Source organism: Bombyx mandarina, chromosome 23 (genome assembly GCF_030267445.1).
Source record: "Bombyx mandarina strain Sakado chromosome 23, ASM3026744v2".
Taxonomy (NCBI): domain Eukaryota; kingdom Metazoa; phylum Arthropoda; class Insecta; order Lepidoptera; family Bombycidae; genus Bombyx; species Bombyx mandarina.
In genome coordinates this window covers 6,117,944-6,145,456 of record NC_143229.1, presented here as the reverse complement: position 1 = coordinate 6,145,456, position 27,513 = coordinate 6,117,944, and the positions used below count along the sequence as shown (strand labels likewise).

Here is a 27,513-nt window from a genome sequence, read left to right as displayed (position 1 = left end):
TGTATAGAATAAGTTATCGCTGTACTTGGCTATTTTAGTTTATCAGTGCTAGAGTCGCGTATCGACTGTGTAGTCAAGTTTGTACGAAATTCAATACAAGCTGCCGGTCAATAGTTGTTGTACCGATTAATCACTATTGCGATTGATGTGGCATTCTGATTCATTACTCGAACAACCATAGAGTTGATAATTTGCGTATCTCTATACATTCTCATGGACGTGACATGTAACTAAGTAGATGCTCGATAAAAAAATTGTATATATGCGCCGGCCTTATTGTAAACGTTAAAGTACACTATACGATAAAAATTTAAAAAAATATTGCACTTTTCTACAGATTTAAGTAGATTATTTCAATGGCACAGATAATATTTTTGAAGATTATAAAATAATAGGTGGGCAAGTACTAATTTCTTTTATCAATATACGTTACACTGTCCAAAAATAGAATCGTTTCCCGGGAAGACATTTCTCGTTATAACGCTTTACAAGCATTTTTAATCGATTTTCATTATAAAAAACTATTTTTTTTTAGTAATATTTTGTAGTAATACTTTTCATTTGAGAAATACTATGTATATTATATTGAAACAATAGTAAATGACATGTATTAGCGAATAAACACGTTAAGAAACTTTAAGATCAGTGCAACTAGGAGACAACCATCATATTATTATATACATCGAAGGAATGTTTTATTAATTTAAGAATTTTATCGAGAGAATATAAAATATAAATAACTATATGACATTTTTCAGTTCATTACAAGAAAATTATTTCTTGTAGTGAAGTTAAATAAACTCATATTGTTGGCAAAATAGAAAAACACATAAATCAATATAATTTGTTTCATGAAATGAATAAATTTACGTATTTTCTTTAGCACAGACACAAACAGAATGTTGTTCTTTTATGTGCCACATGCTTTAATAGAAAAAAATATGTTCCAAAGGTTAAAATCGAAAATAATTTTTTTCGCTCTGTGAATTTTTTTATGTATGTTTTTCGTATACCTTAAATCTTTTTATATCTGTGTGGGCGGAAAACGTCGTTGAGGTTTGTTGCGGCGCTGTGCGAGGGTCGACTGAGAAACAGGACCCAGCACCTGCGGTGTTAATGGTGATGCGGTCATCGCCTGCGAAACAATTTTAGGGAGGTCAACGCGTGCACAAGTTCTCTTAATAAAATATATATTATATGAACGCCCGCCATGCAGTGCTCTAAGCTGTTTCGTCAACAAACATTCTTGCACCTCACCTCATGTGTAGATGTCTCTGACTAAAAAACGTCGTAGTGGCCTAAAGGATATACGTCCGGTGCATTCGTATCTAGCGATGAAACAATTTTCAAATCCCGTAGGCGGGTACCAATTTTTCTAATGAAATATGTACTTAACAAATGTTCATGAATGACTTCCACGGTGAATGAATAATATCGTGTAATATAAATCAAAACCCACAAAATTATTATTTCCGTAATTACTGGTGGTAGGAACTCTTGTGAGTCCGTACGGGTAGGTACTACCACCCTGCCTATTTCTGCCGTGAAGCAATGATGCGTTTCGGCTTGAAGGGTGGGGCAGCCGTTGTAACTATACTCACACTTAGAACTCATATCTCAAGGGGGGTGTTGGTGCCGGGGTACGTTTTTATTTTTATTTTGCTTAGATGGGTGGAAGAGCTCACAACCCACCTGGTGTTAAGTGGTTACTGGAGCCCATGGACATCTACAACGTAAATGCGCCACCCACCTTGAGATATAAGTTCTAAGGTCTCAGTATAGTTATAACGGCTACCCCACCCTTCCATTCGAAACGCATTACTGCTTCACGGCAGAAATAGGCAGGCTGTTGGTACCTACCCGCATTTTATTAGAAAAATTGGTACGGATTATATTCTTTATAGGTTACGACAGCAAAAAAATCATTTCATCATTTCATTTCATGCCATGTTTCATATTAATCAACTTCATTCAAACAAAAGTAGTGTATTTTTATGAAACTGTCGTTTCATTTAGTTGTATTAACATGATGAAGCGTAATTAATGCTAATAAAATGTTTTAAAAAAAATATATATTTTTTTAATCAGGAGCGATTTTTTCCCGTCCCATCATCAAAGGTGTAATTAGTACTATCGTCTGTCTTCGTTTTCGGAAGCGGTCTTCTAACATCCATATTACATTTGAGACTTCGCTCTCATGTCTCGCGGTCGGTCGTGAGTGAGTTATGTCCGTAGTGGAGTAATTTCATTTATCTATATACTAGCGACCCGCCCTCGCTTCGATTCGGAAACTGTAATTTATTATTGATCTCTCCACTATTTCATGGATGTTATTATACATATAAACCTTCCTCTTCAATTACTCTATTTATGAAAACCGCATCAAAATCCGTTGCATAGTTTTAAAGATTTAAGCATACATAGGGACAGAGAAAGCGACTTTGTTTTATACTATGTAGTGAAGTGATATAAAAATTAATTGCTGTTCGTTAGTCTCGCTAAAACTTGAGAATCACCTTTTTTTTAATGCATATTACATACATTGCATACGTAAGACATATTTTTTCTAAACTTGCATTTTTGTTTGCCTTACACATTTACGCTAGCTAGTGTTGAATAAAAAAATTTTGATTTGGTTTGATTTGATTTGGAGTACCTGGAACGTGAGGTCGACAGCCCGTCGCAGGTCGGCGGGAGGCGGCGTGGGCTCGGCGTCGGGCGGCGCGGCGTCGCGCGGCGCGGCGGGCGCCGTGAGCCACGCCTCCTTCAGCAGGTCGGCGGCGCGCGGACGCAGCGACGGCTCCAGCTGCAGCATCCGCCGGATGCACGACTTAGCGCCCGTTGAAACGCTACGCCATATTCCCGTTGATAATTCCACCTGTATACAGAATTTTACTTAGAAAACGAATGTCGGTCACGACAAAGACAAGCAGATATGCACTAACAGCTCAGTTATTCCTAACTGTTTATTGTATCGTATAGACACAACGTAAACCTACGCTGTTACCAATCATGAGATGCAACATTAAAATCTTAATTTAACCACTATAAGAAACAAACGAGTTAAGTATGACTATAACTTAGGTATTTCATGTTATTACTTTTTATTCATAAATAAATAAACATCAACGTTTGTACAAATGTATGTCATCCATTTCTAATCCTTTCATTCGATTTTGGTGAACGTACGATAGAGGGAGCACGTAATTTAAAAAATGTACAGATTTTCATAAAATTGGGGATTTTCAGTGAACCGGGTTTCTTCTTAATATCGTAAATGTGAACGTGGCTTTCTTTGTTTTTTTACACTTCTTAACCACTCCATCGCAATTTTTTCCATTCACGTTGTTAGGGGTACAAAAAAGAACAGACTTTTCATACAGGAAAAATGTACTATTTCTGTGGGATATTTATTTTTTTCCAGATCAAAGCGAGCGTCTTTGTACAATACACGTACGTATGTAAGTACAGGGTGGTTGAAAGAGCGTTTTTCTATACCATAAATGAAGTTTTGTCCATTGGCTAACTAATGTTAGGAAACAGTATTCGTTTTATTTTTCTGCAAAACTCGATAGATTTGTGTAATTTAGGAGTCACTTTGATTTTAAATCGACATTGAGTTGAAAGTCTGTATTCTAAATTTTTAACCCTTAACACCCGAATGGCATACTCGCAACATATTCCAAAAGAGACGAATGCGAAAGCGGTATTAAGCACCTTTTTTTTAGCTAAATAAATACGCTTTACCTTTCAAAGTTTTTGAAGTCTTGCTGTTTCTCTGTTGTCATGTCAAATTGCCTCAAATATGCCCTACGTACAGATATTTCTAATATGTTAGATAAATTAAATTAGAAAAAAATATTACTTGACTTACCTTCCCGGATTCTATTCGTTCTAATATAGCATCAGGAGTGTCATCTCCGGTCGAGGCGAAAGGAGTTCTACCAGAGAGCATTATGTAGGCTAACACACCTGAAAATATTTTTTTTAAATACATATAAAATACAGATAATATAGAATATAGTCGATCTTAATTAAATTATAACGATCACTCAATTACTATTTTTAGAAACATTAATTATTTATATTTTAATGGCCTTATTCTTAATATAACGCTTATCGAAAGTACAAATCGATAACAGTTAAAAGGTGATTAAGTTTGTGAAGCGTTCGATAAATTTATTTACTCCTTTATGTTAGTGTGGTATAAAAAATGGAAACAAAATCGAATCAGCTCCTATTCCAATAACCGAATATGTTTTGCCTACGAAACGTTTTAAAGAATTTATCAAACGCGAAGTAGATTTAGGAACCAAAAGTCTGCACGAAGTATTCATCTTTTCTATTAGCTCCAGTTACGAGTCAACACCAGGTGGGTTGTTAATTCGCACCGACGACCCGTCGTTCGGTTGTCGTAGAGATGGCACCGCGAGTCTAGCTGCAGTGTTGATTACAGGAGCCCCCCTATTCTGACCCCAGGGAGAGATCGGGCGTAAGGTGAAAGAACCACGCTCTTATGAGACGTCGCTGTTTCGATTTGCAGGTTCACGAAATACGAATACGAGCTTGCCAAATCGTTCAGTATCTAATTTTTAACAAATAAATAACAACTGTTTACATTAAGGTATTGAGATTTGAAGTCGTCGTGGCCTAACGGATAAGACGTCCGGTGCATTCGTATTCAGCGATGCACCGGTGTTCGAATCTCAGGCGGGTACCAATTTTTCTAATGAAATACATACTTAACAAATGTTCACGATTGACTTCCACGGTGAAGGAATAACATGTGGTAGGACCTCTTGTGAGTCCGCGCGGGTGGGTACCACCACCTTGCCTATTTCTGCCGTGAAGCAGTAATACGTTTCGGTCTGTAGGGTAGGGCAGCCGTTGTAACTATACTGAGAAGATTTCTAAATTATTCTAAGACAACAAACGTGATTGGTGTACTCAATAGTTCTCTTAGCTCGATCACCCTATTCGCCCCTATGATACCTGACGATGGTGTTAATAATTGTAGCTTCTCCGACAGACATATACCTAAGCTCCATATGTCGCAGGCGGCGTCGTATCCTGCCCTTTTGAGTACTTCGGGAGCGACGAAGTTGGCGGTGTAACACGGCGTCATGAGCAGACCGTTTTCGGCACGAAGTTGCTTCGCTAAACCAAAGTCGACTAGACGTATGTCCTCGGGACGTTTCTCAGCCGTTGCGAAGAGAATGTTGGATGGCTTTATGTCTCTGAATAAGGATAAAAAAAACCATAGATTATATTTCATTTATCTGTTTACAATAATAAGTGCGTTTCTTGTAAATTACTTTCAAACGAATTTCTCACGTGAAGTAATAATGCGTTTCGGTTTGAAAGGTAAGGGCAGACGTTGTACTGAAAAAACTGAGACTTAAAATTTATGTCTCAAGATGGGCGACGGCATTAACTTGGTTGATGTCTCCGGTCATCGTTGTCGTCGAATCCGTCGCTTGCGACGAACGGCTCGACGATTAAACTAACCCACAGACATAGCCCACTGAGTTTATCGCCGGATCTTCCCAGTGGGTCGCGTTTCCGATCCGGCGGTACGTTCTGCGAAGCACTGCTCTTGCTAACACTCCCGGTTTGAGCCCCGTGAGCTCACCTACACGTCAAGGAGAAGCTGAAATAGCCTCAAGGCTATCGGCACAGGTAGGCAAAAAAAGCAACCTCGTTGGAAGTCGCATTAGAAGTTTCACTTCAAAATATACACACAAAATTAATATACCTAAAACTTTACCTGTGCACAACAGTGTGCGCATGCAAGTAGTGTACCGCATGCAAGACATTCTTTAGTATGGGAGCCGCTTCATGTTCGGGCAGGTAGCGTCGTTGCGTTATGTGTTCCAACAGTTCCCCGCCGCGACACAGCTCCGTGACCGCCAGTATACGACCGCCCTCCTCGTAAACACCCCGGAGCGTTATGATGTGCGGGTGCTGACTGTACCTGTGTAATGGTGACATAAAAAATATATAAATTTAAATGTGCTTTAATGGGCAACTCAGCGTAGACGGTTTTTTAACTTTATAACTTATATGGTTGGTCGAGCTCACGGCCCACCTGGTGTTAAGTAGTAAATGAAGCCCGTAGACATCTACAACTACATACCTTACATCCGTAAGGTCTCAGTTTTTACAGTACAACGGCTTTTTTTTCGGGCCGGGGGCCGAACCTCCTACGAGATCCCCGCGCCTAGGGAGCGCGCGGGGTATGTGGGACTTGACGATCTGCAAGGTGTTGGGAGCAGACCGCGGGCCCAAGGAATGTTAGAGCCCTACCGCACTGAACGACTCCGCTGCACTTTTACACCCGAAGTGCGATCTCTGTCCGATCAGAACCCGGTCAGAGTACGGGGGTTCCCGCGGTCAACACTACAACCAGACCCGCAGCGCCACCCTGAGGACGCCCGACCGACGGGTCGTCGATAGTTGACGACCAACGACGCCGATCTCCGCTCAGTACACTGGTGGTAGGACCTCTTGTGGCACCGCCCCGCCTATTTTTGCTGTGAAGCAGTAATGCGTTTCGGTTTGAAGGGTGGGGCAGCCGTTGTAACTATACTGAGACCTTAGAACTTATATCTCAAGGTGTGTGGCGCATTTACGTTGTAGATGTCTATGGGCTCCAGTAACCACTTAACACCAGGTGGGCTGTGAGCTCGTCCACACATCTTACCAATAAAAAAATAAAAAAACAATGGCTTTTTTGCCCCAAACCTTCAAACCGAAACGCATTTCTGCTTCACGACAGAAATAGGCGAGGTGGTGGTTAAATTTTCTATTCGTTCTTAAAATCAAGTTGAACACAAATAACAACGCAAGTATGTCGCTATTTTATGTTTTGTAATTTTTTAAAAATGACGTCTCGTCTTGAAAAATATTGGGGTTGATTGCGATGATAAAATGAACGTTAAATAAATGCATAAATAGTTTTGGTTTGTACTAGTGTAACGCTGTGAAATTGAATAGCGAAAATAAAAAAAATAAGAAAAAAAAAAGCCGTTGTTTTATTTATACTATACCTGAAACCTTTGCACACATAACAAAAATAAACAAACAATATCACAACGGCAAAGTTATATGACAGCATAGTTATATGATTTTGATATGTTTTTTTTCTTACATGTAGATATTGATCCTATCGAAGATTTTATTGATTAAAACATCTTATGTTATCTTTAAATGAAATAAAAAATTCACAGCGGATTATTACTTTACATCAATCTAGTATTGTATTTGAAAAAAAAAAAAAAAAATTTTCAATGTAAGGTTATTTCGGTAAGCAACAAATTCAATTATAATCGTATTATAATAATATCACAGTATTATCATGTTTAATTAGAAAGCGGACAGCTGTTACCGAATTGAGTCGTGTAAAATTTTACAATCCCGCTATAATCTAATGGCGGGAGCGCATGCAATATCGCATGACAGATAAAAATCTCGCACTATCGTTTAATGAAATTTTAGAAAGAAATATCACAGAAACACACACGGCTTATTTGGGCGTGGACAGAATTAAACCACAGTAAGCACTTACGTACACAAACTGATACAGTCAGAGGTCTCTGAACTTTGCCTCTGGTTCTAGAGTAAATGCTTTACAAATTTTCTTATCACACTCGATGCATCGTGATAATTTATTGCTGCTATACGTTATTTGATATGAAAGGAAACCATTTCCTATGACTGTTTTATAGATATCGTTAATATTTTGCTACTAGTTTTCAATTGTTGATTTAATTTTAGATACATACCTCAGTAGTATCTCTATTTCTTCCCGAGGATCGTACTGCAATTTGTCCATGATTTTGACGGCATATTGTACGCGAGAAGTTTTATGTTCACAAAGTCGCACCACCGAGAATGAACCCGTACCCAATTCACCCATCAACCTGTTACAAAAAATAGGTTACAATAAAGGGAAAAAAAGATTATATTATTTATTTAGTATATTATACAGTATTTCTTTTTTTATACAATTTATTAAGTCTGTTAAGAAATAAATTATTTTCAACAAACGCTCTATGATATTGTATACAATGAAGTGCTGATCACAAATTTAAGAGTGTTCTCCAGCCCTTGAATTACTTTAGCCTACTTGCTCATCTTCTGTCTATAGTAATATCGTTATATATTTTTAAACTTAACCCTCCCACATATTCTTATTCGCACTTTAATTCGACAAGTTTCGGCCAATAGTTCTCTAAACGTATTTTATGAGATGACAATATAAAGAAACAATAGTGTATATTTTAATGTAACATTAATAACAAACTCTTGATTGAGAAGGACTCTTGCGACACTAGCATTATCTGCTTATAATCAGATTAAACAATGTTTTTTTTTAAAGAAACCTCATAAAATTCACAACCTGTACTCGTCAAAGAAGTTGTTGCGGTTGACAAATCCGGACCAAAATTCTTCAGTGGACGTCTTTGGATTCTGCGTATTGTGGTTTTGATTTTGATTGGTGACCGTTTTGTTCTCGTCCTCTTGGAGCAGACAAGGCGCAACGAAGCTAAAGCCCCTGGAAATCGTTACGTAAATTGCACTAACAGTAGCGCGCTTCTTTGACCGCATTAAACTAATTAACGGTCTCTAATTGAGGCCGTCAGCGCAAAAGTGACCTAAGCTTACCATAGTTAGTATGGAGGCAATTAGGTTCGAATTTTCATGAATTTGAATTTGAGTAGGTAAAAAAAAAAATTCGCGCAAAAATAACGTTTACAAAGCTATCTGTTATCTATGGGTGAAACTATGGATAGGTCGGATTTGCATCAAAATTTATTATATTTTAAAAAAATTCCAATATACATCATATAAGCTTGAATATAAAAAATTGTGGTTTAGGCCACTTTTGCGCTGATGGCCTCAATTAGAATGTTTTCTGTTTTCTTCAAGTGTTACACTACTATGCGAAGTTAATAATTGTTAGTGCCTATTCAAATTGAGTTTCAAACACGATTAGCCTTTTTATTTATACTATCGATGAAATATCAAAGTATATCTGTTCAGAATTAATGTTCTTTTTTTTTCAATTTCAAAGAAATATTTAATTTTGTGCTAGACAAATAGCGTATTACGTTGTTTAGTAGCAAAAAAGAAATTCCGGATGAAATTGTTCATTTTTGTATAAAGACAAGAATTTTTAATGTGTTGCCTTCAAAGGTAATAAGTACGCAGAAAATGCGGAGGAAGTGGATCTTACTAAAACAAAACATTTACAGGTACTTTGATCAACCTAGCGCTGGAGAATTACTAAATCTCTCATTGGACCGTGGGTCTGCCAGCGCTGTTGTCAACAGTGACTAGATCAATTTAGATCAATTTTGCGGTAGGTAGCGGCTTGGCTCTGCTCCTGGCATTGCTGAAGTCCATGGGCGACGGTAACCATTGACCATCAGGTGGGCCGTATGCTCGTCTGCCTACAAGGGCAATAAAAAAATACCAGTCAATTTACTGCGTGAGGTGCTTGTTAATATTTTAGCCACTCTTGATAGGTAGAGAGAGTGCATAATAGATGTTTTTTTTATTGCTAAGATTGGTGGACGAGCTAACAGCCCACCTGGTATTAAGTAATGGAGCCCATAGACATCTACAACGTAAATGCTACCATCCACCTTGAGATATGAGTTCTAAGGTCTCAATATAGTTACAATGGTTGCCCCACCCTTCAAATCGAAACGCATTACTGCCTCACGACAGAAATAGGCAGGGCGGTGGTACCTACCCGTGCGGACTCACAAGACGCCCTACCACCAGTAAGATGTACCATAGATGAAACATTCTAAGCAGCTCAAAACACGTCCTTAATATCATCATCTTCGATTAGTAGTATCTTAGACTGTGTAATGTTATCATTAATACTCTAACAGCCTGGCCACGGGACATTCGCCGATACGAATATTCGCGCGGTGCGAACGGCGAAGCGTCTGGCGACTAAAATAAGCGCATAGAAATGTACCTAACAAGCCACGCGCACCGGCGACCGGCGCGGCGAAGCGACCGGCGAAATGTACCGAGCGAATCGCGCGATGCGGCGGGCGAGCAAAACAAATGCATGAATACGGACGGCGCGAGCCACGGAGTCGAGCGGTAGTCGCGGCGAATAGTACAGTGATTAAATGAGTTTAGTTGTTTTCGCCGCGAAAAATTAACGCCGAAATTTTTATATTTTTTATTTATTTTTTATTTTATATTTTTAAAGTCGTCGTGGCCTAACGGACGTCCGGTGCAATCGTGTTGAGCGATGCACCGGTGTTCGAATATCAGGCGGGTACCAATTTTTGTAATGAAATACGTACTCAACAAATGTTCACGATTGATTTCCACGGTGAAGGAATAACATCGTGTAATAAAAATGAAATCCTCAAAATTATAATGTGCGTAATTACTGGTGGTAGGACCTCTTGTGAGTCCACACGGGTGGGTACTACCACCCTGCCTATTTCTGCCGTAAAGTAGTAATGCGTTTCGGTTTGAAGGGTGAGGCAGCCATTATAACTATACTTGAGACCTTAGAACTTATATCTCAAGGTGGGTGGCGCATTTACGTTGTGGATGTCTATGGGCTCCAGTAACCACTTAACACAAGGTGGGCTGTGAGCTCGTCCACCCATCTAAGCAATAAAAAAAAATAGCTGTAATACTAGCTAGACCAGCTATTTGGAAGTCTAGCCACCCAAAGTATTTCTCGTACTTCTTGTGGAATTCTCCATCTATAGGTATACTCCGATTCTTATTCAAATCATGTACTTCACAATCTTTTCCAAATAATAAGTCCTGAACCAAAAAACTATTAATTTGTAAGCAATATCGAGATAATTTCGATATAGACATTTCGCTGTCGGACTTCCTTGCTAGTCGCGGCGGCGAACGTGAGTACCCGTGGCCTGCAAACGGTGCTGCGCGAATGGTCGCCTCGTCCACCGCTTCGCTGTTCGCACCGCCGATCCCCGTGGCCAGGCCGTAACGGTTTCATTTCGCGTTAATTGTTTTTATTATGTATGACCGAGGATCGGACGTCTTTCACCATAAAAACAGAAAAGAGTTCAAAACGTCAGAAGTTATTTAATGATAATAAAAAACGCGAGTTTAATTCCTAAAAGTAGTTTTAATTAAATCTACGGCTTGCGAAAACCGAAGAAAACACGATATATAATTAGCAGTACATATTGTTTGACTTTTGTTTACTTTCTTTGAAGGTTACACTAAAATATGTCAACACTAGGCAGCCCCTTATCTAATCGGACGACACAATCGTTATCTCTTTGATAAGTTTTATATAATCTTACGGGAATTTTGCGATTTGTTTTATTATATTTTTTTAATTTATTTTTGCTGCAGAATGATAAATATGCATACCGATTAAGAGAATATGAATCATATTTATAAATTGTTTGTTAAGAGTTTTACTATGATCTTACTTTTTTTTATTTCCGCTTACGTTCGGATAATGTTTGACGTAATTTATCAGAATTATTATTTTCCTCATAAAAAAAACAGTAATTTGGCCCTACAGCTTTTAATACAGCTGGTTATGGCTCTTAGTTATAATCTGCTTATGATATTACTAGCGACCCGCCCTCGCTTCGCTTCGGAAACTGTAATTTATTATTGATTTCTCCACTATTTAATGGATGTTATTATACATATAAACCTTCCTCTTCAATTACTCTATTTATTAAAACCGCATCAAAATCCGTTGCATAGTTTTAAAGATTTAAGCATACACAGGGATATAGGTACAGAGAAAGCGACTTTGTTTTATACTATGTAGTGATAATGGATGCGTGTATGCCCTCAAACCTGAATAGCTCGTGTGCGTTTGCGGAGGCCGGCACTCCGGGCGAGTCCCTTGGCGTTCTACAGGTGAACTCTGAATCGAAATAAAAAGCGTCGTCAGCTCTCGATACAGCCGGTCGAAAAGGCGGAATAACCTACAAAACAACGAAAGCACATAGTTATAGTGGGTCCTGTTTTTTTTAGATTGAGAGCTTACTGGTGGCCCTGAGGCCCTTCCAGTTTCACAAGGACAGGTTGCCGAGCAAAGGCTCAGCCAGGAGGGACGGGATTTGCTAACAGCTACCCGAGCGCCTCCAAAGGAGACCTAACAACTCAAGAGTATACAGTGGGTCCTATCTGTGGATGTTGTCCGTTCCATTTCTGCTGCGATAAATTTAATTGCATATTTTAGACTTTATGCCCTAAAGTATGAAATGGATTTCACGGATTTAAAAATAAGCAGTGAGCTCATTGGCCTATTAATGTTGATAAAAACATGATATTCAAACAGTTCAATCGAGGGTTGTTGATTCGATTGGATAACAATTCATGTGAAGAAAAGAATTGTATATCTATGCAAACGCATACAATCAAATAGATGTTTACAGTCTCTGGACTCGATATTAGACAGAATCTGTGACTTAAGAGGCCAGACTCTGTGATTGTACTTGATTTTTTAAATAAATTACTTACATAATAAAAATGCTATGTTGGATTTTTAGGAGAAAGTATTACAGGCGATATTTTATCGAAACGATCTTGAAGTCTAATTTAATATGAGTGTTAGGCAGTTACCTCTTTTTTATAAAGACCATCCCAGTCTATACTAGCAAAAAATTCGTGTTTTTTTATGTCCTCAATTCCATTGGGACCGGCACCCAATCTGTAACAAATCACATGTTATTATAGCTTTGCGTTAAACGGTTAGTTATGGATGATGGACTTGTTGTATAACATTATGTTTCTGATACACATATAATATACATATAATGCTGGTAAAAATAATGAAAAAATGTTTATGTCGAATGAGAATAATTCAACAATATTGAATAGCATTGTTGATGCTTACCTATTTTGAGGATTCCTCTTAAATAAGGCTCGAAGTAAAGATTGAGCTTCTTCACTTAAATTAGAAGGCATACCAAGTTTAGCTTTTAAAATTTGAGTCATAGTCTCGTGTCTGTTAGCTCCATGGAAAGGTAAATTTCCTGTTAGCATTTCAAACTAGAACAACATGATTCATAAATATTAAAACAACTAAAAATAGTATTGTTTAAATCTGTATTTAAATATAGTTATTTTACTGCATAGCTTAATAATGAAATTTATGTAGTCTTCAGATTCACTGAGTTTTTCATTAGCAAACAGAAAAGAGAGTTTTGTGCTGCTTAAAACTGGTTATCCTAGTCGATAGATACCACAACATTAAATTTAATGCTATCACCCACCATGAGATATGGAATGAAGACTCAATTTAATTATATAATACTTATTCCACTCAATCCACTAATGAATTACTTACCATAAGTACACCAAAAGACCACCAATCAGCAGCAAAGGTGTGACCCCTTCTGTTAACGACTTCAGGAGCCATGTATTCGACAGTACCACAAAAACTATAAGCTTTGTCACTACTTGGAGGCAATTTCGATAAGCCAAAATCGGTAAGTGCAATGTGACCATCGGCATCTAAGAGAATATTTTCTGGCTTGAGATCTCTGTATATGATCCCCAATTTGTGAACATGTTCTAAGGCTAATGCTAGCTCTGCTAAATAGAACTTCACATCTTCTTCTGTGAACATTACCTAAAATGACATGTGATTAGTATTCCAGACATTTTACAGTATAACTATAGAAATGTTAATACATTCTCATTTGATATTATGTAATTTACTTAATACACTAAACTAACTCATGATATTCATTTTAATACTAGATTTACCTCTTTACTGAGACGAGAAAATAAATCACCACCACGTAAAAAATCCAATATTAAATATAGTTTACCAGCTGTTTGGAATGCATAATGTAATTTTACAATAAATGGATGACCCATTTCAACTAGTATATTTCTTTCCATTTTTGTACGTTCTCGATCTCTCACTTTTAAAGTAGCTTTTTTAAGTACCTGAAAAGAAACAATTGATTTTTTTTCAAAATCCTTACAGTCTACTATTATTGTATGTTTATTATTATTAAAACTAGCATGGTAATTATACTGGGTGTAAGAGAATTACTCTTATAAATGAAGACTATTAATATAGTTTTTCACATAATGAACATTAAAAATCTGATGTGGCATAGAATTTGAAAATTTATGCAGGGGGGAGAATCTGCCAGCTCTATCTGCTTCACCTTAAGTATTCATGAAAAATTAATTTATTCAAACTTTAAGGCATATTCCTGATTGAGTTATTGTTTATTAATAGCTCTTTAGTTTTGATAATATTCAGTTTACACACTGTATGTGCAGCAAAAAAAAAAAAAAATTTCTGAACATTTTTTTTATAATTAAAACTAACCTTCATAGCATACAGGGTACCAGCATCAAGTCCAACAACTTTCCTCACTAGGAATACTTTACCAAAGGAACCTTCACCCAGAACTTTGAGCAATTCAAATTGTGATGGATCAGCCTTGTCATGACCTTCTTTAACAACATCCTGTATTTCCACTTCCCTTTCATAGTTTATTTCTGCATTTGAATCTAAGCTTTCAGTTGTTGAAGCCTGTCTAGACTCTGATGAATTCTCAACTACTATCGGAAGGTTGTTTGCCGGTTGAGCTGATGCACCTAGCTGTTTTAATCATAATTTTGCTTTATTTTCTTGCAACAATAAAATCAATATTATTCTATATTTATAAAAATATCACAGTATGCACATCTAGAAGTATTGTAGCTAAAATAATGAATTTTCTATAAGAATGATTACAATTTTCACATTGAATTACTGTGGCACAATGAATCAATTGAAAACATTGTAATTTGTAGCAAATGTTATATTTATGAAAGATATATGCAAAAAGAGAAAATAGAGACAGATTAATAAAAACATATACATTATCTGAGTATCTTAATCCTTTTTTAAGTAAAGCATAAATGAGTCGTCTATTATCAAAGGTGGCAATCTGTGCATTTGGACAAAAAAAATTTATTGATATGTCAATACAGATTGATTTGAATATAATCGTCTCCTTCAAAGAATACGGTTCAAAACCTGCATTAAATAAATGTTAATAGTTAACCTGTTATTTATCTAAGATGTCGTTCCGAAGAGTTTTGTGACTGCCAATGGAATACAAAGTCAATAATTCATTTTTCTGATTTACCAATCATTGTCCAAAAGTCAGATTGCCGGCTTTGATAATAGTCGACTCAAATATGATAATGTTGCTTAGATGTAAAATGAAAATCTTATCAATTACATACAATATAGTAAAATGTATTTCATTTCATAGTAGGATATGAGTATGACAAAAAAGTGTCTACAAGAAATTTGCAATTTAATTTTATAATATATTTCATTATGCATATTTTGTCAAATTTTCACTTCAATAGTAAGGAAGTATTAAAAAGAACCCCACCTGGAGCATGTTGTTTAAAATATCCATGGTTTTATTATCAATTTACACACTACGTAAAAGTATTTAATTTACAATAATTTGTTATACTACATCAAAATAGAACTATGATTAATAATTCACATAATTTTCAATGTTTTGTTTCAAGGCCATGCTCTAATGTAATTTAATATTGGATACTTTATCTTTAGCGAGTTAAATGCTGTGAATAATTAAGTTGTTTTTGTACAAAATGTAGACAAACTGTTTTTTATATTTTACTTTTTTGAAAACATCATTTATTTTCACAAAGCTATTCACTTTTAAACTGAAAAATAAAAATCTTTATTTACTAAAATTTTAATAAGTATGATAATTATATACGTGATGAGCGTTCGTAAGCTTATAAAACACGTAAATGAAGCACATTAAGCGAACTGACAATGATAACTGAGCGGATTGCTAAAACAGCAATGAGAACAAATCACACCGTGTAATCAGAGTTGAGGAAAAATCGTAAAACTTAATTAGCTGCGCAAACATTAATTCTAAACATACCGTGTTATCTCCCACATTCTGCATTCGCCAAGGATCCGAGGTGTTAGCTAGTGGCATTATGTCTAACGTTTACTAAACATGAACTGCGAAATGTAATCACGATTACACAATTTTATTCACACAAATCAAATAATCATTTTAAACTTATTATTTCTCATTTCTCTCTATTTAATGGTAAAAGCAACGAATGTGTTTCACTTTGATGTGAATTCTTATTCCGTACGGGAAATGGCATTGACAAATGAAATGACAGGTATGTCATGTAGTACCGTAAAATGGGGCGATTAGGGACAAATTCCAACTTTATGACCAATTTTAAGGTAGTTGTTGATGTATATAATGCTATATCAGGATCAAAATGATTGAGTCTTGGCGGCATCTTTGTTGTCTAATTTAAAATTATGCAACTAACATTCCAGTTTAAGCAAAAAATGCAAAAATAGGTGTAATCCCTATTTACCCGAAAATTGCGGTTAATTGGGACGAAATGAGAAATTTGCTAGGGTTGGCACTACTTTTATTTTTATATATAGTTTTAATTAATTTATTTATTTAGTTGCACCAACAAAGTGATCATCAATAAAAAAATTTGAAAAACTGACAAAAGTACATGGCAGACATCACCTCAATTATAGGTGCAATCGACAGTGCATTAACAACAATATATATATACTTATTTATACATATATAGTGGGCTTTCTTAGAAACGGTTTATATTTCTCCGTTCTTGGTAAGTACTTAGGGGCTGATTTTTCTATCTGGGTTAATAGATTTGGTGTGTCGGTTATTCCATGGATTAATCAGATGAATACCCCCACTCTGAACAAATATAAAATATTTTATTAAGTATTACTTAGACATTTTTGTCCACCTTGAGATTTCATTGATCTTGTTACATGTCTCTGCAAAATCGACTTACTTATATTAAATTGATTATCTATTTCAACTAAAGACTTATTCCCAATTTCGCTTCGAATAAACCAAATTTTTACCAACAAATTTAAAAAATATTGTTATAACTACATAGACAACCCTACAAACCTGTACCTATTTATACTTAGGTCGTTTCCATATCACGTATTCTCATCCCAATTGACCCCTTTTTCGTTGTTATTTATACCTAAGACGTCCCCAATATCCTCAAAAACAACAGATTTTTTCATGTATTTTTATTTAATCAAATACATTAAAACCAATAACAACTGAGACTTACCTTTAATATATATGCTAGTTCAAACACTAAATAACGTTTATAAATCATAGTCGTCTTCTATTAATATCAAATAGCAAATAGAGAGCAAAGTTTCTAGCACTAAAATAATTACCACCACAGGAAGTTAATTTGAAACGCGATTTTTTATAAGTTAGCAGCTATTATCATGCATATTCAGAGTTGTTTTGTGAACTTTCAACATTCTACTATTAAACTACAAAAAATGGAAGATTTTGCAACGAATATAAAACATATATTGAGCGTCGAAAGATTTTCCCGGTTTTTTCCCGATTCGCCTCTCAATCCCTAATCGTCCCATTTTACCGGTAGTTTATGTTGGTAGTGTGTTTGAAAGCTCTAAAATACTCTAAGTACTCTGTGAAGGATCTGCAATAGTCTGTGTTCTATGAAATAATTTTAAATAAAACCCGCCGACTAGCGAACTATCTAAAGCGATCGAGGAACGAGTTTATTTATTTAATCATTGAGAGCAATTGGGGATGTTCAATTAGCTATAGCCTGGTCAAGCGTGAATACCGAGGAAACTTCTTTATGGAGTACTCGGAACGTGATGTGGTGTGAACTATATAGTAATGAGCCCCTGCCCGACACCAATTTTTTTTGGGATAGAACGATTGTTGGCGGAAGAGGCGAAATCGACCGGCCAGTCCGGTGGGGAGGCGTTTCTCACAACAGCCCAAGTATCCCTGAAGGAGGCCTATCTGCACATAGGCAATATGCATTCATTCCGACATTATTTTTTCAATACATTTATTTATTTAATCTACATATAATTTGGCTAAAGGCACTTTGGACTTTGGACATCGATTGGGCTAGATCGGTGAACGAGTTCACAGCTTTCCTAATGTTTAGCGGCTACCAGAAACGTAGATAATTTAACTATGTGAATCTTCGATCAACAATAGTAACTTATTTACTACTAAGTTACTATTGTTGATCGAAGATGTGAATTCTGTCATTCAATTTGAGGTATGACATCATTTTAATACCTATTTAGTTTTTAAAAAGAATGCACACATTAGTATTTAGTTTATCACTTGAGTTAAGACATTTTTATGCGCGATTTGACGTATTGTGAAAACATTAATATTTTATTTAAGTTGTTACAACTTTAATTAGGGGAAGTACTAGAAGGATGAAAAATGGTCACCAAAGTACGTACATACGGAACATCTGGAGGTATGTGTTTTTATTGTGCACTTAAATAATTGTTTAATTTATATAACTATAATTATACATAACATTAAAATAATTATATCTATTAAATTATGAATTAAATATACTTAATTAATTTATTTTTTTGTGCCCGCCTGCTAATCAAGTATACATTTTACAGAAACAATAACAAACATAATGACGGCCCTTTTGGGTTGTTGAAAACTCTTTATCTCGTTTTCAGGCTCATTAAAATGTAGAGAGCCAAACTCTGAAGATTTAACAGCAAAGGTTGTTGGCGATTTTGGGAAATGGCAATTGAACATTAGTTTATTAATGGCTTTGTTAAAATTACCACTGGCCTGGTACCAGTTAAATATTATTTTTATGGCGCCTCCTCAAGATTTTTGGTGCGCCAAGCCAGATTCTTTCTCAAATTATTCTGAAGAAGAATGGAGAAGTCTTTGCTCGCCCGTATGATTTTCATAAGTATTAATAGGGTGTTACGATTATAAAACAATCTGGACAGTCTAAAGCAGGGGGTTCCCATTTTTGTCTACCGCCTACTTTGAGAATAAATTATTTTTAGGGCCATTTTTTCACCTACTTAAAAACCACTATAGCGAGAGCTCATTCGGTGTCTAAGAGTCCTCCTAGATGAAATTATAAATTGCCTACCAAGCCTCTACACAACGCCCCCATTTTTTTCTGGGTCCCTTACTGCCGCCCTTTAGGCCTGCAACACCCACAAGGGGGTGTTATCGTTCACTTTGGGAAAGATTGATCTAAAGGTAAGAATGTAAAACGCCCACTGCTGATTGATTCTGGGGTCTGTGCTTATTTTAACAAGATAATTGTATGTATAGATAATTTTGAATTCTTCGGGGATTCTATCTAAACCCACAGAATTAGAATCTTTGATGAAAATACTTGCAGCCTATAAGAGACGTACTGGTAATTTCTTAACCGATAATTTAAAAGAGAATAGGGTGGTAAAATCGAAACAATTACTGAAGCGGTACGCAAAGGGAGGTCATAGAAATTTTTTGTTTACGGATGAGAATTTTTTTACAATTGAGCAACATTTTAACAAACAAAATGACCGTATTTATGCTCAAAGCTCTAAGGAAGCTTCCCAATTAGTCGACAGAGTGCAACGTGGGCACTATCCGACTTCAGTGATGGTTTGGTGGGGTATTAGCTATGAAGGAGTGAATGAGCCATACTTTTGTGAAAAAAGTATCAAAACATCGCCACAAGTGTATCAAGATATTCTTTTTTTTTTTTTTTTTTTTTTTTTTTATTGCTTAGCTGTGTGGACGAGCTCACAGCCCACCTGATGTTAAGTGGTTACTGGAGCCCATAGACATCTACAACGTAAATGCGCCACACACCTTGAGATATAGTTCTAAGGTCTCAGTATAGTCACAACGGCTGCCCCACCCTTCAAACCGAAACGCATTACTGCTTCACGGCAGAAATAGGCGGGGCGGTGGTACCTACCCGTGCGGACTCACAAGAGGTCCTACCACCAATAATTACGCAAATTATAATTTTGCGGGTTTCATTTTTATTACACGATGTTATTCCTTCACCGTGGAAGTCAACCGTGAACATTTGTTGAGTACGTATTTCATTAGAAAAATTGGTACCCGCCTGCGGGATTCGAACACCGGTGCATCGCTTCAACACGAATGCACCGGACGTCTTATCCGTTGAGAACCATCTTGAGAACCATCTTCTTATCCGTTGAGAACCATCTTGAGAACCATCTTCTTGATACCATTCTTGAGAAGGTAGTGAAGCCCCTTAACAACACCATGTTCAATAATCAAGAATGGTCCTTTCAGCAAGACTCGGCGCCAGGCCATAAAGCTCGGTCTACGCAGTCTTGGTTGGAAACGAACGTTTCGGACTTCATCAGAGCTGAAGACTGGCCGTCGTCTAGTCCCGATCTTAATCCGCTGGATTATGATTTATGGTCAGTTTTAGAGAGTACGGCTTGCTCTAAGCGCCATGATAATTTGGAGTCCCTAAAACAATCCGTACGATTGGCAGTGAAAATTTTTCCCATGGAAAGAGTGCGTGCTTCTATTGATAACTGGCCTCAACGCGTAAAGGACTGTATTGCAGCCAATGGAGACCACTTCGAATAAGCTTTTTATACTTTAAATTGTTTTATATTTATGTATTAAACTAACACACTGTAAAAGTAATAAATGTTATTTGCAATAGAATGTTTTTTTTCCTTTGTCTCAGTATTTATGGCCAGAATAAGTATATAAAGTGTGTTTTTTGTTTTCTCTTTCAAGAATAGGATTCTACTGATTTCAGGACGTGGAAGAGCATCCGTGCTTGATCTATGATCCGGACATACTTGTTACCGCACCGAATATGGATCGGTCATTAATACCTCTCGTGGCGTGTACAAAATTTATTTACGACCAGTCCCTTTTTAGACGGACAATTATTTCCGATTGGAATTTAGTGTGCACTAAGCATTGGTTAATTCATGTGAGTTTCGAATAATTCTATCGACAAACAAAAATCATTTTATATGAGCGAAAACAATTTATGCTTAACTACTTTGACAGAAATCGACAGTATGTTGCTACCTCCCCGTACAGGCTTACATTACGTCCTATCAACAGACAATGCCGATCGCAGTATGTCGGTATAACACAGAGAATTTGCTACTGCCCATTCTCGGGTCAATCTCTTAATCGGCTTTATGGCATCCACGGGAAAAAATGGGGCGATACTATTCTAGACCGACCCCACACAACTCATGTGGTCTCCACACTATGTATTAGGTTTTCTTTGGTCTGGTGCACGAGAAGGGCCGCGGTACGTGAGGAATGGCGACGTCTGGTGAACCGCAACACCACCCGAAATGATGACTACGACCACTCTGCAAAGAGTGCAAACGACTGAGAAGAAGTAGCTCTGGTAGCTAATAACAATTAAACTGAAAGAATACAGTCGTCTATTATAATTATCATTAAGACGATTATGATTAAAGCTACTTTTACAAATTAAACTTAAGTACCTAAACTTTTTTAGTTTTAGAATGTCCGATGTGTCTTGACTTACTTTACCTTCGTAGCTACTGATGAATAACACGATATTTGTTTGAGCTAACTACGATCTGACTGATTACTATATAAAATAAGTATTTACAAACGCATACGTTCATTTCCATCTGAAAAGAACTAACGTTGTCATGAGGTCTGACTGTTTTTGTGTAACGCTTGTTTCCATCTTCAGTACAGGTCAACATGTCAGCAATTCGCAAGCACCGAAAATGCTCTGATGTTTACGGAAGTAAAATTAGTAATACCTATCTTTTTCAGCTAACGCAATGTGTCATGATGTGGGGTGTCGTCGTTGGAGGTATATTATTCGGAATTGTTGCAGACAAATACGGTCGGAAAATACCACTCGTAGTCGGCCTAGTTGTTCAGACAATAGCTAGTTACATTGTCAGTGTAATTCCGTGGTACTGGTCATTTTTGACGGTGTGGTTCGTCTTGGCATTGGCCTCGGGTGGGATCGGTATAATATCTTTTGTCGTTTGCATGGAGGTATGAGATAAATCTTGATAGCATGATATATCATTATTTTTAGCATTTTGTCCTACAAACTCTTAATAGTCGCTCCCTGCCATCGTCACTGCTATTTACAATGTAAATTCACCACCTAATAGCAGATTGTTAGCTATGCACACGCATGCACAAATTTTCGGAAATCGCCGGACTTCCGCCTTTCTCTGGGGATACTGGGCGGGGTATGTCAGATTTGAACTGATTAAAACCTCCTGTCGCTCAACAACCAACGTCCAAACCTCGCACGAGACAGAACTCATGAAAAGGCAAAGGGGGGAAAGTGAAGCGTTTAGTGCGGAGCACATCTCCCCCATCGGGACGCCGGACTAGCGGTCGTCGGCACCACGACCACCAGCCCGCTCGGTCGGCAGACTGTCCGAAGCCCGCCTAGATGGCGCCGGTTAGAGTGGGTTACCCTACGGAATACCGCGCTGGGCCAGAACCAGCGTGGGTCGAGGATAGCCGGCCTTCCATCACTCGGATGCTCTTGCGTAAAACGCGTGCAGAGCAGCTTGCACGTCGTCTTCTTAGGCTCCCCTCGCCGGTCCCTAGACCAACATGTGAGGGGGACCCGAAACACTTAGAGGGCCAGGGCTTGGGCAAGATCCGCCTCCCTGGCCCCCGCTCGACGGCGGCGGGATTGTGCGTCTCTCACGCGTCCCGCCGCCTCCTTCTGCGAGATGGTGCACTCGCAGAAGTCGAAAGTAGGTGAGTATGCCTTTTAAGAAACAAAACTAAAACATTTTTAGTACGGGCCGAATATTCTTCAAGCAAACGTTTTTCTAGTTTTAAAGTTGCTATATAAGTGTGTGATTAGATATAAATATTAGTACATTTTTCAGGTGGTAAGTGGTAAATATCGGACAACCATACCAATTTTATATCAGTTGCCTTTCGGTCTTGGAAGTGCTGTTATGGCAAGTTTAGCCTACTGGCTAAGGGATTGGAGAAAGCTCGAGTTCGCTTTGGCTACTTTTTCTTCTTTATTTTTACTTTATTGGTTTTGGATACCAGAATCACCAAGATGGTTACTAGCGACTGGACAAACAGAAAAAGCGATAGGTGTGCTAACGGCCCCTGGTCAAATCAAACTTATGTAAAGTATTCAATTTTATGTAACAATTTAAATGTTTCCAGAGATTTTGAGAGAGGCAGCTAAAAAAAATGGCAGAAACTATGATCCGATATATTTGAAATTACTCGTCGGAAAGTTAAAACCGCAAACAAGCAAAGGCCCTGGATTTTTAGCTTTTTTCAAATCAAAAAATATGAGAGCAAAGACGTTATTACTTTCCGTCAGCTGGTTAGAAATTGTTAATAAGTGATTAGTCACGATTAGGGTCGAAATAAATATGGTTTCAGAATTCGGTAAAGAAATTTACCTTTCTACATATATTTCTAAGAAACGTACCTACTATTTTTTTCAGGTTTTGCACAGGTTTAGGTTTTTATACCTTCGCACAGTACATAGGCTTAGTTGGGGGAAACATATTTTTGGCAGTTGCTTTGAGCGGCATAATTTCAGCTATAGGTGCAATGTCATCCGCATTCGTCATAACGAAAACCGGAAGGAAAACTACTGTTGGAATCTATCAGCTGCTAACAGCCATATGTTTTGTTATGTTACTTGTGGTACCTAAAGATCTATATGTAAATAATTGGCCAAGACTATTGTTCGCTGGAATAGGTTTTGCAGGGATGGCGGTAAGTCTCTAAGTTTCTCTCTTATGTAATTTACTGCTACAATATCTGATTATCTACTATTGGACTACATCTAGCCTTAAAAATGAGGTTAAATGCGAACAAACAAGGAAACAACATCCATAGCGTCCCCTTTCCATTAACAATTTAATGTTATTGCAAAAAAGGAATGTTTTTAATTTTGTTTCTTTTAGTATTAGCATTTAGTAAAAATTTCTCGTGTTGACTCAGCTTGACGCACATTATTACATACACCTTTAAAGCACCTGTAACATCGATCGATGACTTGTTACACAAAATTTTAGAACTGCTAATTAATTTAGATACCTATTCCACTATGGTTTGTGTACTCACTACTTATATTATAGGTAATGCGTAGTGCTATAGTAGAATTATTTTGTCGCTGCAGTTTGGGTCATAAAAAGTCGGAGCGGTGAAGCGAATATTTCGCTCTCTCTTCCACTCACGAGCCTTATGGACGGGCATAGTGATGCGCATCATTGTTGTCGATAAGCGTTATCGATAGTGTATTTAGTTTTGTCATTTTGTGGGTTAGTGATAAAAACGAAAGAAAAAATCACTAATCGAACACTAACACCACATATCGCCGCAGCAAGTTAACGAGAACGGCAGAAATTAACACTTTGTAACTTTTCGGGATTTATTCTTATTTCAGTGAATTTTTTTAACACATTGTTGATAACAACACGTGCGAATATTATTTTGAATAAATTCTGCCGTTTTGATACAAAACAAAGGAGTAGCCATTGTGTCACTAAAGAAATTCAGAGAACAAATGCATAAAAACACATTTCTCTTCGACATAATGTACTATAACTTGCAGGTAACTACAAATTACTCATAACATAACAATGTCTCACCACCCTTCGTATACCACCCCGCCGCCATGTACCTGCCTTCGATGACTCATTTGTTTTTATCGATAATGGCGTTGCGCCGGCGTACACCGCCCTAGCCGGGCCAAACTGCAGCGACAAAATAATTCTACTAGGTATAGTGACCTAAATTATATGATTACATTTTAAATTTAGCGTTCGGTAACAGGTCAGGTTATTTTTAAAGTCACTTTGGTTTTAGACCGCGTTTGTTCTCACTTATCTCTGTTCATAATAACTTATTGGTCTATCCAATCTACTGTTTGAATTTTATAAAATTTATTTTCAGGGTTCAATACCGGCGCTATATCTATTTTCCGGTGAACTTTTTCCAACAATAGGCCGTAATGTGGGAGTAAGCGGAGTGACTACCTTCGCTCGTATCGCCTCGATGATTGCACCAGCTGTTGTGAGCCTAGAATCCTTCGCCGCTAATTTGCCCGTTATATTATTGACAATTGTTTCTTTTATACAAATGATTGTACTTCTGCCACTACCCGAAACAAAAGATACTCCGCTGCCTAATACGTTGCGGCAAGCCGAACAATTTTGAGTCATACTTTCGTATTTGAGTACTTCAATAAAAATAATCTTACACTAACAGTGAAATAATGAATTAAGTAGCATTTTTCGCAAAAAATAAATCGTGCCTTAAGGAATAGGTACCTAAAAATTAAGCAGGTTTATTTGCGAGACACGAGCGTTTGGTATGGGATGGAGTAATTAGTATGGTGTTAATATACAGTTATATTTGTGGTGGGAACTGGTTACAGCGTATATCAAAGTTAACCTTATAAAATCCCCGGACGTTCAATAACCCGTATCCCAGCCTTAGATGAGATAGAACTGATCAGATGCAAGCTGAGGATAATTTGGACTGTCTTCATTGGACGCTGAGCCACCGTAGTTCCTTGCTATCTAACAGATCAGAACCCATACATTTCTAATAGATATAAAACATCATTACAGATGAGTGTGGATGGATAAATTATGTATGCCATTATAAAACAACCGTTCAGTTCTCTTTTTGTCCACCTTACGATACAGGCGTGATCCGCCTATTAAATGCTCGGATTTTTTACGTCGTTCTCTCAACGGTTGCTTTATACCCACGTCAACATGTAAAATATTCAAGTTTATTGAGGTATTTAAAGATTTCCGGATCACCACACAAACGCTTCAAGACCATATTCTGCTTAGCAAGTAGTTTAAAGTCATCTACGAACAAAATACTATATATAATCTCAGGTGTTTTGCGATGCCGTTAGACTTTTTTGAAGAAGAACCCCTTGAGAGTTTCGCGCGTGCGGTATATGGGAACTCAACAGTCAAAGGTCCACCTACATAACGACTACACTGTCGTTCGATGGCCTGCCCCGCTCGAGACAGAACCTGGGCACGGTAGGGACGTTATCGCGGTGAACACCAGAACCATACCTCTTAATAACTTCTTCGGTTTGGTGATGGAATTAATCACTGGAATCCAGCTTCTTGGCTTCAGAAATTCCCAAAGATCTCTGCAAGTAGATCGCTAGCTTTTTGGAAGGATAGAGCATCACAGCCGTCGTTGGTCTCTGCTCCAATACCATGACCAAAACGTTGACGATCTACAAGATTCGGTACTCTTTCCACGCTTTCATTCTGTCAAAGACATAGAATATATTGATGGAATGCTTTTTTATGCGGATAATAGCACAGGAGATGCGCGATTTTCGGCCATCATGAGCGCGGCGCAGGTAAGAAGATTAAAACTTGTATCTGAAGTGGACAAAGCAATCTTCTGCAAGAATTGGGATTCTTGGGGGTTGACGTTTCGAACCATTTCCAAGATCGGGGTCATTGGCAGGGTAAAGCAAAGTTGGTTTAAAAATACTGGGTTCTCAACAGGGGGAAGCGGCACTTGAAAAATACCTTTGCTCTACAAAACACAGGTCGTCTCTCAAGGAGAACTGCTCCCACTTTTGGGCCGAAGCTCTGAACCACCAGCTACTTCCATTTGTCTCTGTACAGAAGAGGACCGTTCGGATTTTGAATAATCCCATTCTAAAGGACCGTTTAGAAACCTCTGGGTCTACGGAGGGTCTTTCGTTCTCTCTTTTTTATACTGTATGGTATACGAGAAGTCCTCTGAGGAATTGTTTGAAGTGATCTCGCTCGCCGTTGGAATGGTGTTCATATCCACACTATCTACTGCGTTCACCCACAATGTGTTTCTAAAGATCTTTTGTACCACGTACCATTCAGCTTTGGAATTAACTCCCCTCCACAGTGTTTCCTGAGCGCTGTTTTTCTTCAAATAAGGATTGCGGAAAGTACTCAGCGGTACGTCGCAGTTGCGCTGTGCCACAGGCAACGCGGACGTCCACAAATTACGGTAACCACCCACCATAAAGTGGGCTGATACTTGTTTGCCTATAAGGGCAAAAAAAGACCTCACCTAGACTTCTGTTTTTAATAAAATATTCAAAGAATTGAGTGCCAAACAAATCCATGAAGGATGGGATAACCCTTCTTTAATAAAAAAAAATGTGAGCCGTCACGGGACGCCTGGCAGATGTGAAACATCGACATTATTTTGTAAAAGTAATATGCAGAAAAGAACAGATTGTCATAGGAACTAAATATGTCATAATGATAAAATAAAATATTACGAAAAAATAATTTGTTTTCAAGTAAAACACAGGTTATGTGTACTGTAGTAAACAACACTGTATACACTATAGGTATCCGAGTTCAGTGTAGCGAGAGAGATGGCTTTATGCCGGATCGAGTGGGAGAGAATCACACAGGCCATTGCGCATGGCGACGCGTCGCCACACCGTACACACTGATATAGACTGTATATATAGGTATACCATCACATAGCGTGGCGACGCGTCGCCACGGCATGCGTCGCCACGCCAGAAATCGGTTTTGCGTGCGGCTATAGATGTTTCACATCAAAAAGTGAGCCATCAGATGCAAATGTATATGTTGGTTGAATTCAC

General features: G+C 37.6%; 2 protein-coding genes across 2 annotated transcripts; one reads left to right on the top strand and one right to left on the bottom strand.

Annotated features, from left to right (window-relative positions):
• Positions 1-335: 335 nt before the first annotated feature.
• Positions 336-16,154, bottom strand: S6kII (Ribosomal protein S6 kinase II). The gene is made up of 14 exons (XM_089737403.1): positions 15,936-16,154; positions 14,339-14,614; positions 13,759-13,944; positions 13,337-13,621; positions 12,884-13,038; positions 12,610-12,697; positions 11,839-11,969; positions 8,402-8,557; positions 7,785-7,922; positions 5,768-5,974; positions 5,038-5,237; positions 3,875-3,972; positions 2,657-2,878; positions 336-1,135 (listed from the first exon to the last, which is right to left on the bottom strand). The coding sequence occupies exons 1-14, from the start codon at positions 15,990-15,992 to the stop codon at positions 1,025-1,027; spliced, it is 2,310 nt and encodes a 769-aa protein (XP_089593529.1). The 5' UTR covers positions 15,993-16,154; the 3' UTR covers positions 336-1,024.
• A 2,157-nt stretch (positions 16,155-18,311) lies between these two features.
• Positions 18,312-27,344, top strand: LOC114240320 (organic cation transporter protein). The gene is made up of 8 exons (XM_089737648.1): positions 18,312-18,348; positions 18,548-18,798; positions 20,659-20,838; positions 21,678-21,908; positions 22,772-22,991; positions 23,067-23,232; positions 23,357-23,633; positions 24,816-27,344. Exons 1-8 carry the CDS (start codon positions 18,312-18,314, stop codon positions 25,077-25,079), a joined length of 1,626 nt encoding a protein of 541 aa, XP_089593774.1. The 3' UTR covers positions 25,080-27,344.
• Positions 27,345-27,513: the final 169 nt, after the last annotated feature.

What these genes read in the sequence shown, in the direction of transcription:
- S6kII (XM_089737403.1), bottom strand. Translation starts at nt 15,992, where the DNA reads ATGCCACTAGCTAACACCTCGGATCCTTGGCGAATGCAGAATGTGGGA. An exon ending in AAGAGGAATCCTCAAAATAG is followed by an intron (nt 12,698 to 12,883) that starts GTAAGCATCAAC and finishes GATTTGTTACAG; the next exon opens with ATTGGGTGCCGGTCCCAATG. An exon ending in GAAATAGAGATACTACTGAG is followed by an intron (nt 5,975 to 7,784) that starts GTATGTATCTAA and finishes ACCATTACACAG; the next exon opens with GTACAGTCAGCACCCGCACA.
- LOC114240320 (XM_089737648.1), top strand. Translation starts at nt 18,312, where the DNA reads ATGGTCACCAAAGTACGTACATACGGAACATCTGGAG. An exon ending in CTAAGCATTGGTTAATTCAT is followed by an intron (nt 20,839 to 21,677) that starts GTGAGTTTCGAA and finishes TATCTTTTTCAG; the next exon opens with CTAACGCAATGTGTCATGAT. An exon ending in ACAAACAGAAAAAGCGATAG is followed by an intron (nt 22,992 to 23,066) that starts GTGTGCTAACGG and finishes AAATGTTTCCAG; the next exon opens with AGATTTTGAGAGAGGCAGCT.